The 13,440-nt window shown below is 42.0% G+C and overlaps 1 protein-coding gene across 2 annotated transcripts in view; it reads right to left on the bottom strand.

The window, feature by feature from the left end:
• Positions 1-13,440, bottom strand: part of NID2 (nidogen 2) — an 83,117-nt gene that overhangs the window by 21,757 nt on the left and 47,920 nt on the right. For both annotated transcript variants that reach the window (XM_068964462.1, XM_068964463.1), the window contains exon 9: positions 691-834. In XM_068964462.1, the coding sequence (XP_068820563.1) occupies positions 691-834 (144 nt within the window). The remainder of the gene's footprint in view (positions 1-690; positions 835-13,440) is intronic.

Genomic DNA, 13,440 nt, shown 5'->3' with positions numbered 1-13,440 from the left:
AGGAGTAAGAACAGAAAGGGCTGCTTAAACCAAAGGCCCCACAGGTGGACGGTCTGCAGACTTGGTATTCTCTGACCCCTGAGAGGTTTTGGTGGGACCAGCGGTCAGTAGACTAAACAGGGGGCAAAGTGCAGGCTGCCTCAGCACCAGGTGCAGATGCCCATTGCAGACCATCAGAAAAATAAACGTTTATTTCAAGTCATTCCAGTGTGAACCCCAGGGAGATGTGTTCTGACCAGATATTCTGAGAATTCTTTAAACATTTAAGCAATTCTGAACATTGAGAAGAAAAACACACAGGGTAACCATGTTTCTTTTAAAGTGTAAAGAAATCTCCATGACTGCTTTTGAGATACAGTAACTGAAAGAAATGGATGAAATGGATGTCTGAAATCTGAAGGTAACCAGAAAAATGTACTCTTTAATGAATGTAAAAAATACCTGATTCAGGCTCAAAATGACAATATTTAAGAGTAGAAAATGTCCACGAATTACAATAGCCCTAAATACCCACTCCAAACTACTCTGGTAAACCTAACCAGAATTATGCCTGGTTTTTAAATAGTTGGTATTTTTCAATGAATAGCTGCTAAACTCATTGATCCATGGAGATGACAAAGCAGACACTTGTCTTCTATGGACAGGATGCTGGAGGCCTTCATGGAGGAACACAGAGCACCAGGGTCTTACCCACGCAACTCCGTCCATCTCCCTGGTACCCAGATGCACACTCGCAGGTGTAGTCCACACCTGTCGCCGGATGGCACCGAGCTGTGGTGGCACACGTGTGGCTCCCATCATAGCAGGGATTCACTGGGGTGGGCTCAGAGTCTCCTGGGTGGGTGGAGAGAAAATACAAAAGAAAAGCACAATCTGGCTGTCATCAAGAGAACGGCCCAGAAGGAAGAAGACTGGCAAGTGGAACTGGCTGCAGACTTGTAAGCTTGAGGCCTGCCTGGAAACCTGACTAAATTATTAATATCTAAAGTGAGGGTGGATCATCTACATTGCAGTTCTCAATTCCAGAATGGCTTCCTCTTGCCTACTCTGCAGATAACTAACGTTATTTACAGCAGGTTTGTGTCCAGGGAATAAAAATATCCAATAAAAAATAAAAGCATCCTTTTATTTAAAAGTACTTTCATTTTATTATCTTCTGTGATTCTCGGGATAATTCTGTGAGGCAGGCTGTCATTCCTTTTATTGGTAATTTTCACCAATAAGGAAAATAAGCAAGAGACATTAGAAAAATTGCCCAAGCTCAGAAAGCTGGGAAATGGGACAGCAAAACTTATACCAAAAATTTCTGCCTCTAAATTGGGCAGTCTCACTAAGTGCACTATTCTATGTTTCAAAATTCAATTAATGAGAAAATCTTGCCTTTTTTTTTTAAAGATTTATAAGACCAAATAAATGGGAATAACTTGTGCCGTATTTACTCTTTAGGATTAACCTTGCCATGGCTCCATCCGACCACTAGGCAGTGATGACAGTTAACATCTGAAATCTTCCCTTAATCTACTAGATTGAGTGTAACAGTAATGCGTCTTAAGCATTTATGTGCCAGGCATTGTTCTAAACTATTACCTACTCTATTCTATTAATTACTCATGACTATACTGTGAGGCAGTGGCACCCCACTCCAGTACTCTTGCTGGCAAATCCCATGGACGGAGGAGCCTGGTAAACTGCTGTCCATGGGGTCGCGAAAGTCGGTCACGACTGAGCGACTTCACTTTCACTTTTCACTTTCCTGCATTGGAGAAGGAAATGGCAACCCACTCCAGTGTTCTTGCCTGGAGAATGCCTGGGACGGGGGAGCCTGGTGGGCTGCCGCCTGTGGGGTCGCATAGAATCGGCCACGACTGAAGCGACTTAGCAGCAGCAGCAGCAGCATCCTGTGAGGAATGTACTATGTTCTTTTTACCTCAGCACAAAGAGGTCAAGTAACCTGACCAAGGTCACACAGCCAGAAGAGATGGATGGGTCCAAAAGTCAGGCAGAGGCCATGCTCCCCAAATCATACAGGCATGCTTGGACGTCCCTCAGCCCTCCCCTCTGATTCTCTTGCCAGCGGTCTGGAAGTATAGCATTCGGGTTGTGGTGGCAGGGTTAACTTGATCTTACTGACCAAGGTCCGGAGTCAGTCCCCAGTGCGTGCTGCAGTTGACAACAGGGTCAGGTCTTCACTGAAGGCCCCACACGAAACAAAGACCTGACTGCCTCCCATTATTCTCTCTCCATTTTAGGAGAAGGTTTTGTACCAAATTCCTGACCTACCCAGCCAAAGGAAGAAGTGAGCTTTGAGATACTTTAGTTTATAAATACTGATGACTTAGCCTTCTTGTTCAGTGCTCTCCAGCATCAAAACTGCACCACGGCGCATTCCAGCAGAGATTAGTGGGTATACATCATGTCAGGAGCTTACCAGCCTGAGAGGCATTAAAAGGAGGGGGAAAAAAATGCAGCCCAGAAGTTGATTGGCCAACTTGGACAGGATACACTAGCCCTCCTGAAATTGAGGAGAAAGTGTGAATACCTGCATCATACTGACTTAAAATAGCCTTCACTGACAGCACGGCCACATCATTTGCTGAGTCCAGTGCAAAACAAAACTGTGGAACTCTTTGTCCAAAAATTATTAAGAGTTTCAAGACAGTGACAGCACAGCTTTAAACCAAGTATCAGCCAATTTCTGAGCCTGAGGCCCTATGCTCAGAATTTGGTTTCCAAAAACACTATATTAAAAATCCATTTTTAAAACTGTAAGTCTACTCATTCTCTGTGACTAGTTAGCTTTTCTCCTATTATAGTAAGTAAAGAAGAGCTGTATCCTTTTTAAGACATTTTCTATTTCTCCCTCTCCCTCTTGAACAGTTTGACTCTCTGACAGAGGATCTGGAACTAATTTAGTCATTTAATCAAGAGGAGAAGACTGGTTTTCCTTAAAGGAACAGTCTGTTCAGCTTCAACGCATGGCCATCTGCCCAAAGGCTCCTCAACTGGAGAGCTGAGCCCTGAACTGGGAGCAAGGGCAGGAAGCATTCCTGGATCCTGTCCTGCAACCCCACCAACACCAGCCAAGCCACACGGGAAGCTCAAACACTTGGGCAAGGCAGGGAGCTGGCTGGTGATTAGGGAGAAGGGGCTCCCTGGGAAGACTGCCTCCTGAACCCTGGACACCCAACTGGGAGCTCCCACGTCAGGTGGGGCTGCTGTTTTGTTTCATACACATTCCAACCAGATCACCGCTCCCTCTGGAGAAAGGGAAAGGCTCTTAAGATACTTGCAGGCACTGAGAGAGGAAAGAAAAGAGGCTGTGTTTTTCTTTTTAATTTCCTTCTTTCTTCCCCATTTTTCTCCTATTTGGATAGAATGAACAGTATTGCTGTTTTACATAGGGGTGGATGGATGAGCAGAGTGTAAACACAAAGGGTAAACATCCACATTCCTTCTTTTAAAATTTGATCTATGTTACAAGGCAGTGCTGGAGTCTGTGGTGTCCACAGGGAACAGCCATGAGTGAGGGATGAGAGTGGGCTCTGGGGCTGGCGTTGGATTTGAGCCCCGGCTCAGAGACTCTTCCAGCTGTGACCAGGCAAATTACTTCATGTCTACACCATTGTCTCTCTAAAAGGGAGTAACAGTCCCTTGACTGGTAGGGTTGTTGTGGGGATTTGATGAGTTAAATTCATGAAAGGTACTTAGAACGGTGCTTGGCATCAAGTAAAACTGTCCTTTACTAACTACCACTACTACCGCTACTAATTATTATTATAATTAGACCTGGGTAGAAAAGAAAAAATCATGTCATCCTAAAAGCAAATTAGCAACCTGGTACCCACCAGTTTGTGGGCTTTCTGACCTTTTGCTACTCCCTTAGGGTGTGTCTCGAGGAAAGATACACCCAGAGATCTGTCTTTTCCATAAATGATTCCAGAGTCTGAATGGGACTCTGGCCTAGGAAGTTCTCCCACTAAGTTACTTCTCTTACAGATCAGACTCCTATACCTAGCGAAGGGCTGAACTGGACATTCAAAGGTGACGGTCGTTTTCCCTAGGTGTTTCTGCTGAAATCTCTCCTTAAGAAATCAGCAAAAACTGATCTTTTCCTTCCTTCTGAGGTGCATGTTTCTATAAAGTCAGCTGATATTTTCATGCTATTAATTCACTACATTATAATCCCTTCTTCGGACACTCAGCAGCTGTGCCCCCAACCAAGTTTTCTAAAACTGAACCAACCAAGCACACCAACAAGCTCGGGATTCCTGTTTTGTGTCACCTCTATATTCCACAGGAGAACCCAGTCCTCTTTATCTCCTGTTATCATACTGCTGAAGTGACACCTGCCCAGAGAGCCTGAGGAGGTGGTAAAGGAGGCCTCAGCTCCAGTGGTAAAACACAGAATTGCTCGTTATGAACCCACCTGTCTGAGGTGCAGACTCTGGACTCAGCAGTATCAGTACTGCTAAGTATCAGTAGAACTGAAGGGAAACATTCATTCTCATCATGTGCCTCTAGTCTTCAAGAACAAAACTGCCTACTGGCTTTCAGAATTAATATGCCCCCTTGATCTGACAAAGTCATTTCCCATCAGTAGGGTTCCCTGACGTCCAGGCTCATCCTCTGGCTTGCCTAGAACTTTTTTAAAAGTTTAAACACACTTTATTGTTTAAAACAGTTTTAGGTTATCAAAAAATTGAGCAGAAAGTATAGAGTCTCCATAGCCACCCCTAACCAATTTACACAGTTTCCTCTATTATTACCATTATGTATTAGTATATACATTTGTTATAACTGATAAATCAATATTGACACATTATTATTAACTAAAATCTGTAGTTTACCTTGGGGTAGACTCTCTGTGCTGTACAGTTCTACAGGTTTTGACAAATGTATAATGACGCGTATCCTCCATTAAAGTGTCACAGTTTCCCCTGTGCTCCACCTATTCATCCATCCCTCCCTCCCTCCCTCCCTCCGAGCCTCTAGCAACCACTGATCTATCTACTGTCCCTACAATTTTACCTTTTCTAGAAAGTCTAGAATCACACAGTATGAAGCTTTTTCATACTGGCTCCTTTCCTTAGTAATATGCACTTGAAGTTCCTAGAACAAGTTGGCAGAGTAGAAGGATGAGCGCTCATCTTCTCCTGAGGGAACACCAAAATCGCAGCTAGCTGCTGAACAATCGTCAACAGGAAAATGTTGGAACCCACCAAAAAAAGATGACCCATGTCCAGGGGCAAAGGAGAAGCCACAACAGGACAGTAGGAAGGGCCCAACTGTGCCTAAAATCAAACATTATGCCCGCCAGAGGAACTGAGAGGGCGCACTGGGACTCAGGGAAAGGAGCAGTGACCCCCCCAAGAGACTGAGCCAGAGCTGCCCGTAAATGTCTGAGGGTCTCCTGAGGAGGCTTGGGTCAGCAGTGGCCCGCTGTGGGGAGAGGGGCTCTGGCAGCAGCAGTCCTGGGAGGCACAGCATGTGGCATTAGTCCTCCTGGAGCAGGTCGCCACTAGCCATACTACAGAGCTGCGGGGTGGGCGATCCACAAACTGGAGAACAAGGATACCAAAGAAGTTCTCGCACTGTTGTGAAAATTCTAGGCCCCACAACAGACTTCCCAACCTGGGGATCCAGCAAAGGGACTGAGAATCCCCAGGGAATGTGACTCTGAAGGTCAGCAGGATTTGATTACTGAATTTCCACAGGACTGGGGAAACAGAGACACTTGGAGGGCCCAACAAAAACTTGTACACACCAGGACCCAGGAGAAAGGAACAGGGACTCCACAAGAGACTGAGTCAGACTCGCCTATGAGTGTTTGGGAGTCGCTGGTGGAGGCGTGGGTCAACAGTGCCCACAGGGCCAGGGGCACCGACAGCAGCAGTCCTGAGAGGCATGGCATGCTGGTATAAGTCCTTTCGGAGGAGGCTGCCATTACCCTTTCCATAGATTGGCCTCAGGCCAAACTACAGTGAGAGAACACAGCCCCACCCATCAGCAGAAAATTGGATTAAAGATTTACTGAGCATGGCCTTGCCAAAGCAAGACCCAGTTTTCCCCCCAGCCAGTCCCTTCCATCAGGAAGCTTCCATAAGCTTCTTATCCTCATCCATCAGAGGGCAGACAGAATGAAAAGCACAATCACAGAAAACTAACCAATATGATCATGTGGATCACAGCTTTGTGAGCCATGCCGTGTAGGGCCACCTAAGACAGACAGGTCATGGTGGAGAGTTTTGACAAAACGGGGTCCACTGGAGAAGGAAATGGCAAATCACTTCAGCATTCTTGCCTCGAGAATCCCATGAATGGTACAAAAAGGCAAAGAGGTACGACACTGAAAGATGAACTCCCTAGGCTGGTAAGTGTCCAATATGCTACTGGAGAAGAGCAGAGAAATGGCTCCAAAAAGAATGAAGAGACGGAGCCAAAGCAGAGAAGATGCCCAGTTGTGAGTGTGCATGGTGGTGAAAGTATAGTCTGATGCTATAAAGAACAATATTGCATAGGAACTTGGAATGTTAGGCCCATGAATCAAGCTAAATTGGAAGTTGTCAAACAGGAGATCGCAAGTGTAAACATCAACACTCTAGCAATCAGTGAACTAAAATGGATGGGAATGGGTGAATTTAATTCAGATGACCATTATATCTACTTCTGTGGGCAAGAATCCCTTAGAAGAAATGGAGTAGTCCTCATAGTCAACAGAAGAGTCCAAAATTCAGTACTTGGGTTCAATCTCAAAAACGACAGAATGAACTCTTTGTTTTCAAGGCAAATCATTCAGCATCACGGTAATCCAAGTCTGTGTCCCAATCACTAATGCTGAAGAAGCTGAAGTTGAACGGTTCTCTGAAGACCTACAAGACCTTCTAGAATTTACACCAAAAAAAAAAAAAAAAGACACCCTTTTCATCATAGGGAACTGGAATACAAAGTAGGAAGTCAAGAGATACCTGGAGTAACAGGCAAATTTGGCCTTGGAGTACAAAATGAACAGGGCAAAGGCTAATAGTGTTTTGCCAAGAGAAAGTACTGATCATAGCAAACCCCCTCCTCTTCCAACAACACAAGAGATAACTCTACATATGGACATCACCAGATGGTCAATACCAAAATCAGATTATTATATTCTTTGCAGTCAAAGTTGGAAAAGGTCTATACTACTCCATTTCTTCTAAGGGATTCTTGCCCACAGAAGTAGATATAATGGTCATCTGAATTAAATTCACCCATTCCCATCCATTTTAGTTCACTGATTGCTAGAGTGTCGATGTTCACACTTGCGATCTCCTGTTTGACAATTTCCAATTTACCTTGATTCATGAGCCTAACATTCCAAGTTCCTATGCAATATTGTTCTTTATAGCATCAGACTATACTTTCACCACCATGCACACCCACAAAAGTCAGCAAAAATAAGACCAGGAGCTCACTGTGGCTCAGATCATGAACTCTTTATTGCAAAATTCAGACTTAAATTGAAGAAAGAAGGGGAAACCACTAGACCACTCAGGTATGTCCTAAATCAAATCCCTTAATAATTATACAGTGGAAGTGACAAATAGATTCAAGGGATTAGATCTGATAGAGTGCCTGAAGAACTATGGACAGAGCTTTATAACACTGTACAGGAGGCAGTGATCAAAACCATCCCCAAGAAAAAGAAATGTAAAAAGGCAAAATGTTTGTCTGGGGAGGCCTTAAAAAAAGTTAAAAGAGAAAAGATATACTCATCTGAATGCAGAGTTCCAAAGAATAGCAAGGAGAAATAAGAAAGCCTTCTTAAGTGAACAATGCAAAAAAATAGAGGAAAACAATAGGTTGGGAAGGACTAGAGATCTCTTCCAGAAAATTAGAGATACCTAGAGAACATTCAGTGCAAAGACATGGACAATAAAGGACAGAAACAGTATGGACATAACAGAAGCAGAAGATATTCAGAAAAGGTGGCAAGAAAACACAGAAAAACTGTACAAAAAAGGACTTAATGACCTGGATCAACCACAACGGTATGGTCACTCACCTAGAGCCACACATCCTAGAGTGTGAAGTCAAGTGGGCCTTAGGAAGCATTGCAAGAAGTGAAGAGAAAGTGAAAGTCACTCAGTCGTATCCAACTCTTTGCAACCCCATGGACTACACGGTCCATGGAATTCTCTAGGTCAGAATACTGAAATGGGTAGCCTTTCCCTTTTCCAGAGGATCTTCCCAACCCAGGGATCGAACCCAGGTCTCCTGCCTTTCAGGCAGATTCTTTACCAGCTGAGTCACAAGGGAAGCCCAAGAATACTGGAGTAGGTAACCTATCCCTTCTCCAGCAGATCTTCCTGACCCAGGATTCGACCCTGACCCAGGGGTCTCCTGCATTGCATGTGGATTCTTTACCAACTAAGCTATCAGGGAAGCCCTAGGAAGCATTGCTATGAACAAAGCTAGTGGAGGTGATGGGATTACAGCTGAGCTATGTCAAATCCCAAAAGATGATGCTGTGAAGGTGCTGCACTCAATAAGCCCCCAAATTTGGAAAACTCAGCAGTGGCCACAGGACTGGAAAAGGTCAGTTTTCATTCCAAAGAAGTGCAAAGCCAAAGAATGTTCAAACTACCACACAATTGCATTCATTTCACACGCTAGCAAGATAATGCTCAAAATCCTTCAAGCTAGGCTTCAACAGTATGCAAGCTGAGAATTTCCAGATTTACAAACCGTATTTAGAAAGGGCAAAGGAACCAGAGATCAAAATGCCAACATCTGTTGGATCACAGAAAAAGCAAGGGAATTCCAGAAAAAATCTACCTCTGCTTCATTGACTATGCTAAAGCCTTTGACTGTGTGGATTACAACAAACCATGGAAAATTCCTCAAGAGATGGAATACCAGACCACCTTACCTGCCTCCTAAGAAATCTATGTGCAGGTCAAGAAGCAAGAGTTAGAACCGGCCATGGAACAACAAACTGGTTCAAAATTGGGAAAGGAGTACATCAAGGCTATATATTGTCAACCTACTTATTTAACCTCTATGCATAGTACATCATGCACAATACCAGGCTGGATGAAGCTCAAGTTGGAATCAAGATTGCTGGGAGAAATACCAATAACCTCAGATATGCAAATGATACCACCCTTATGGCAGAAAGTGAAGAAGAACTAAAAAGCTTCTTGATGAAGGGGAAAGAGGAAAGTGAAAAAGCTGGCTTAAAACTCAACATTTAAAAACCGAAGATCATGGTATCTGGTCCCATCACTTCATGACAAATAGATGGGGAAATAATGGAAATAGTAACAGACTTTCTTTTCTTGATCCCTTTTCTTGCACTCATCTTCTCCTGCCAGAGCACCAAAATCGCAACTAGCTTTTGAACAATCATTGACAGGATGACACTGGAACCCACCAAAAAAGACACCCCACATCCAGGGATAAAGGAAAAGCCACAACAAAATGGCAGAAGGGGAACAATTACAATAACATCAAATCCTATGCCTGCCAGGTGGTGACTCACTAACTGGAGAATAATAATACCAAAGAAGTTCTCACACTGTTGTAAAGGTTCTAGGCCCCACGTCAGGCTTCCCAGTGTGGGGATTTGGCCAAGGGACTGGGAATCCCCAGGGAATCTGACTTTGAAGGTCAGTGGGATTTGGTTACAGAGCTTCCATAGGATTGGGGGAAACAGAGACTCTTGGAGGGCATACACAAAATCTTGTGTGCATAGGACCCAGGGGAAAGGACCAGTGACCCCACAGGAGACTGAGCTAGACCTACCTGTGAGTGTCTGAGGGTCTCCTGCAGAGGTGTGTGTTGGCAGGAGCCTGCTGAGGGGATGGGGGCACTGACAGCAACAGTCCCAGGAGCTGCGTCATGACATAAGCCCTCTTGGAGGTCACCAATAGCCCTACTACAGAAGCCTATAGACTCCAGGACTGGGTCATCTCAGGCCAAACAATTAATAGGGAAAGAGAACAGCTCCACCCACCAGCAGACAACTGGATTAAAGTTTTACTGAGTATGGTCCTGCCCACCAGAGCAAGAACCAGTTTCCCCAGCAAGTCCCTCCCATCAGGAAGCCTGCACAAGCCTCTTATCTTCAGAAGGCTGACAGAAGAAATAAGAACTACAATCTCATCAGCCTCCAGAACTAATACCACAATCAAGAAAGAAAGCTACCCAAAATGAAAAGAAATAGGATTATGTCCCAGATGAAGGAACAGATAAATTACCAGAAAAATAACTAAATTAAGTGGAGATAGGCAACCTTCCAGGAAAAGAATTCAGAATAATGATAGTGAATATGATCTTGGAAAAGAATGGAGGGCAAAGATTGAGAAGATGCAAGAAATGTTTACCAAGGACCTAGAAGAACTAAGAAACAGAGGTGAACAATACACCAGAAGGAATCAATAGCAGGGTAACAGAGGCAGAAGAATGTATAAGTGACCTGGAAGACAGAAGGTGGAAATCAATGCTGTAAAACAGAATATAGAAAAAAGAATGAAAAGAAATGAAGGCAGCCTAACAGATCTCTGGGACAACATTAAATGCATCAACATTCACATTATAGGGGTCCCAAGAGAAGAAAGAGAGAAAGGACCCTAGAAAATACATGAAGAGATAACAGCTGAAAACTTCCCCAACATGGGAAAGGAAATAATCATGTCCTGGAAGCAGAGAGTCACCAGGATAAATCCAATGAGGAATACATCGAAACATATGGCAATCAAACTGACAAAAATTAAAGACAAAGTTAAATTATTAAAGCAACAAGGGAAAAAAGACAAATAACATACAAGGAAAAACACATAAGGTTATCAGCCGATTTCTCAACAGAAACTCTACAAGCCAGAAGAGAATGGCAGAATATATTCCAAGTGATGAAAGGGAAGAACCTACAACCAAGAATGCTCTACCCAGCAAGACTCTCATTCAGATTTTATAGAGAAATCAAAAGCTTTCCATACAAGCAAAAGTTGAGATTATTCAACCCCTCTAAACCTGTTTTACAACAAATGCTAAAGGAACTTCTCTAGGCAGGAAACACAGGAGAAGGAAAACTACAAAAAATAAACCCAAAACAATTTACAAAATGGTAATAGGATCATACATATTGACAATTACTTTAAATGTAAATGGATTAAATGCACCAACCAACAGACTGACTGAGTGTATACAAAAACAAGACCCATATGTATGTTGTCTACAAAAGGCCTGCTTCATACCTAGGGACACTTACAGACTGAAAGTAAGGGGATGGGAGAAGGTATTTCACACAAATGGAAATCATAAGAGAGCTGGAGTAGCAATACTCATATCAGACAAAATCGACTGTAAAACAAAGACTGTTATAAGAGACTAAGAAAGACACTACATAATGGTCAAGGGTTCAATCCAAGAAGAAGATACAACAATTATAAATATATATGCACCCAACATAGGAGCACCTCAATATGTTGGGCAAATACTAACAAACAGAAAGGGAGAAATCAACAGTAACACAATAACATTGGGCAGCTTTAATAACCTACTTTCATCAATAGATCAGACAGAAAATCAATAAGGAAACACAGGCCTTAAATGACATTTTAGATGAACTGGACATAATTGACATTTATAGAGCATTCCATCCAAAAGAGCAAACTACACATTTTTCTCAAGTGCACACAGTCATGTGTAGCCCACACTGACCACATGCTGGGCTACAAGATGAGCCTTGGTAAATTTAAGAAAATTGAAATAATATCAAGCATCTTTTCTAATCACAATGCTATGAGATTAGAAATAAACTACAAGGAAAAAAACTCTAAGAAACACAAACATGTAGTGGCTAAATAACATGTGACTAAACAACCATTAGATAACTGAAGAAATCAAAGAATAAATTAAAAAATACCTACAGACAAATGAAAAGGAAAGCGCAAAGGTAAAAACCTTACAGGATGCAGCAAAAGCAGTCCTATGAGGGAAGTTTATAGCAATACAGTCTTACCTCAAGAAACAAGAAAAATCTCAAATAAACAACCTAACCTTACACCTAATACAATTAGAGAAAGAAGAACAAACTAAACCTAAAGTTAGTTGAAGGAAAGAAATCATAAAGATCAGAGTGGAAATAAATGAAACAGAGACAAAGAACACAACTGCAAAGATCAATGAAACTAAAAGCTGGTTCTTTGAGAAGATAAACAAGACTGATAAACCATTAGCCAGATTCATAAAGGTAAAAAAGGGAGAGGACTCAAATCAGTAAAATTAGAAATAGAAAAGATGTTACAACTGACTCCACAGAAATACAAAGAATCATAAGACTACTACGAACAACTTATACCAATAAAATGGTATTTTTATTGGAATTACTGGAAGAAATGCACAATTTCTTAGAAAGGTACAATCTCCATAAACGAACCAGGGAGAAACGGAAAATATGAACAAACCAATCACAAGCACTAAAATTGACACTGTGATTAAAAACCTCCCAAGAAACAAAAGTCCAGGACCTGATGGCTTCACAGGTGAATTTTATCAAACATTTAGAGAAGAGTTAACACCTCTCCTTCTGAAACTATTCCAAAAAGTTGCAGAGGAAGGAACACTTACCAATTCATTTCATGAGGCCACCATCTGATACCAAAACCAGACAAAGATACCACACACAAAAAAAAAGAAAGAAAATTACAGGCCAATATCACTAATGAACATAGATGCAAAAATCCTCGACAAAATACTAGCAATCCATATCCAACAATACATTAAAAAGATCATACACCATGATCAAGTAGGATTCATCCCAGGGTTGCAAGGATTTTTCAACATCCACAAATCAATCAATGTGATACACCATACTCAACAAATTGAAGAATAAAAACCATATGATCATCTCAATAGATGCAGGAAAGGCTTTTGACAAAATTCAGCACCAATTTACAAAAAATACTCTCCACAAAGTGGGCATAGAGGGTACATACTTCAACATAATAAAGGCCATGTATGACAAACCCATGACTAGCACCATATTCAATGGTGAAAAGCTAAAAGCATTCCCTCTAAAATCAGGAACAAGACAAGGATGTCCATGCTCACCATTTTTATTCAACATAGTTTTGGAAGTCCTAGCTACAGCAGAGAAGAAGTAAAGGGAATCCAAATTGGAAAAGATGTTAAATTGTCACTGTTTGCAGATGACATGATACTATACATAGAAGATCCTAAAGACATTACCATAAAACTACTAGAGTTCATCAACAAATTTGGTAAAGTTGCAGGTCACAAAATTAATACACAGAAATCTGTTGCATTTCTCTACACTAACAATGAAAGATTAGAAAGAGAAATTCAAGAAGCAATTCCATTTATCATTCCATCAAAACAAATAAAATACCTAGGAATAAACCTACTTAAGGAGATAAAAGACCTGTACTCCAAAAAGTATAAGAT

Source organism: Capricornis sumatraensis, chromosome 2 (genome assembly GCF_032405125.1).
Source record: "Capricornis sumatraensis isolate serow.1 chromosome 2, serow.2, whole genome shotgun sequence".
NCBI classification, from domain to species: domain Eukaryota; kingdom Metazoa; phylum Chordata; class Mammalia; order Artiodactyla; family Bovidae; genus Capricornis; species Capricornis sumatraensis.
The sequence above is the reverse complement of the archived record's forward strand: the minus strand, read 5'-3'. Positions and strand labels throughout refer to the sequence as shown.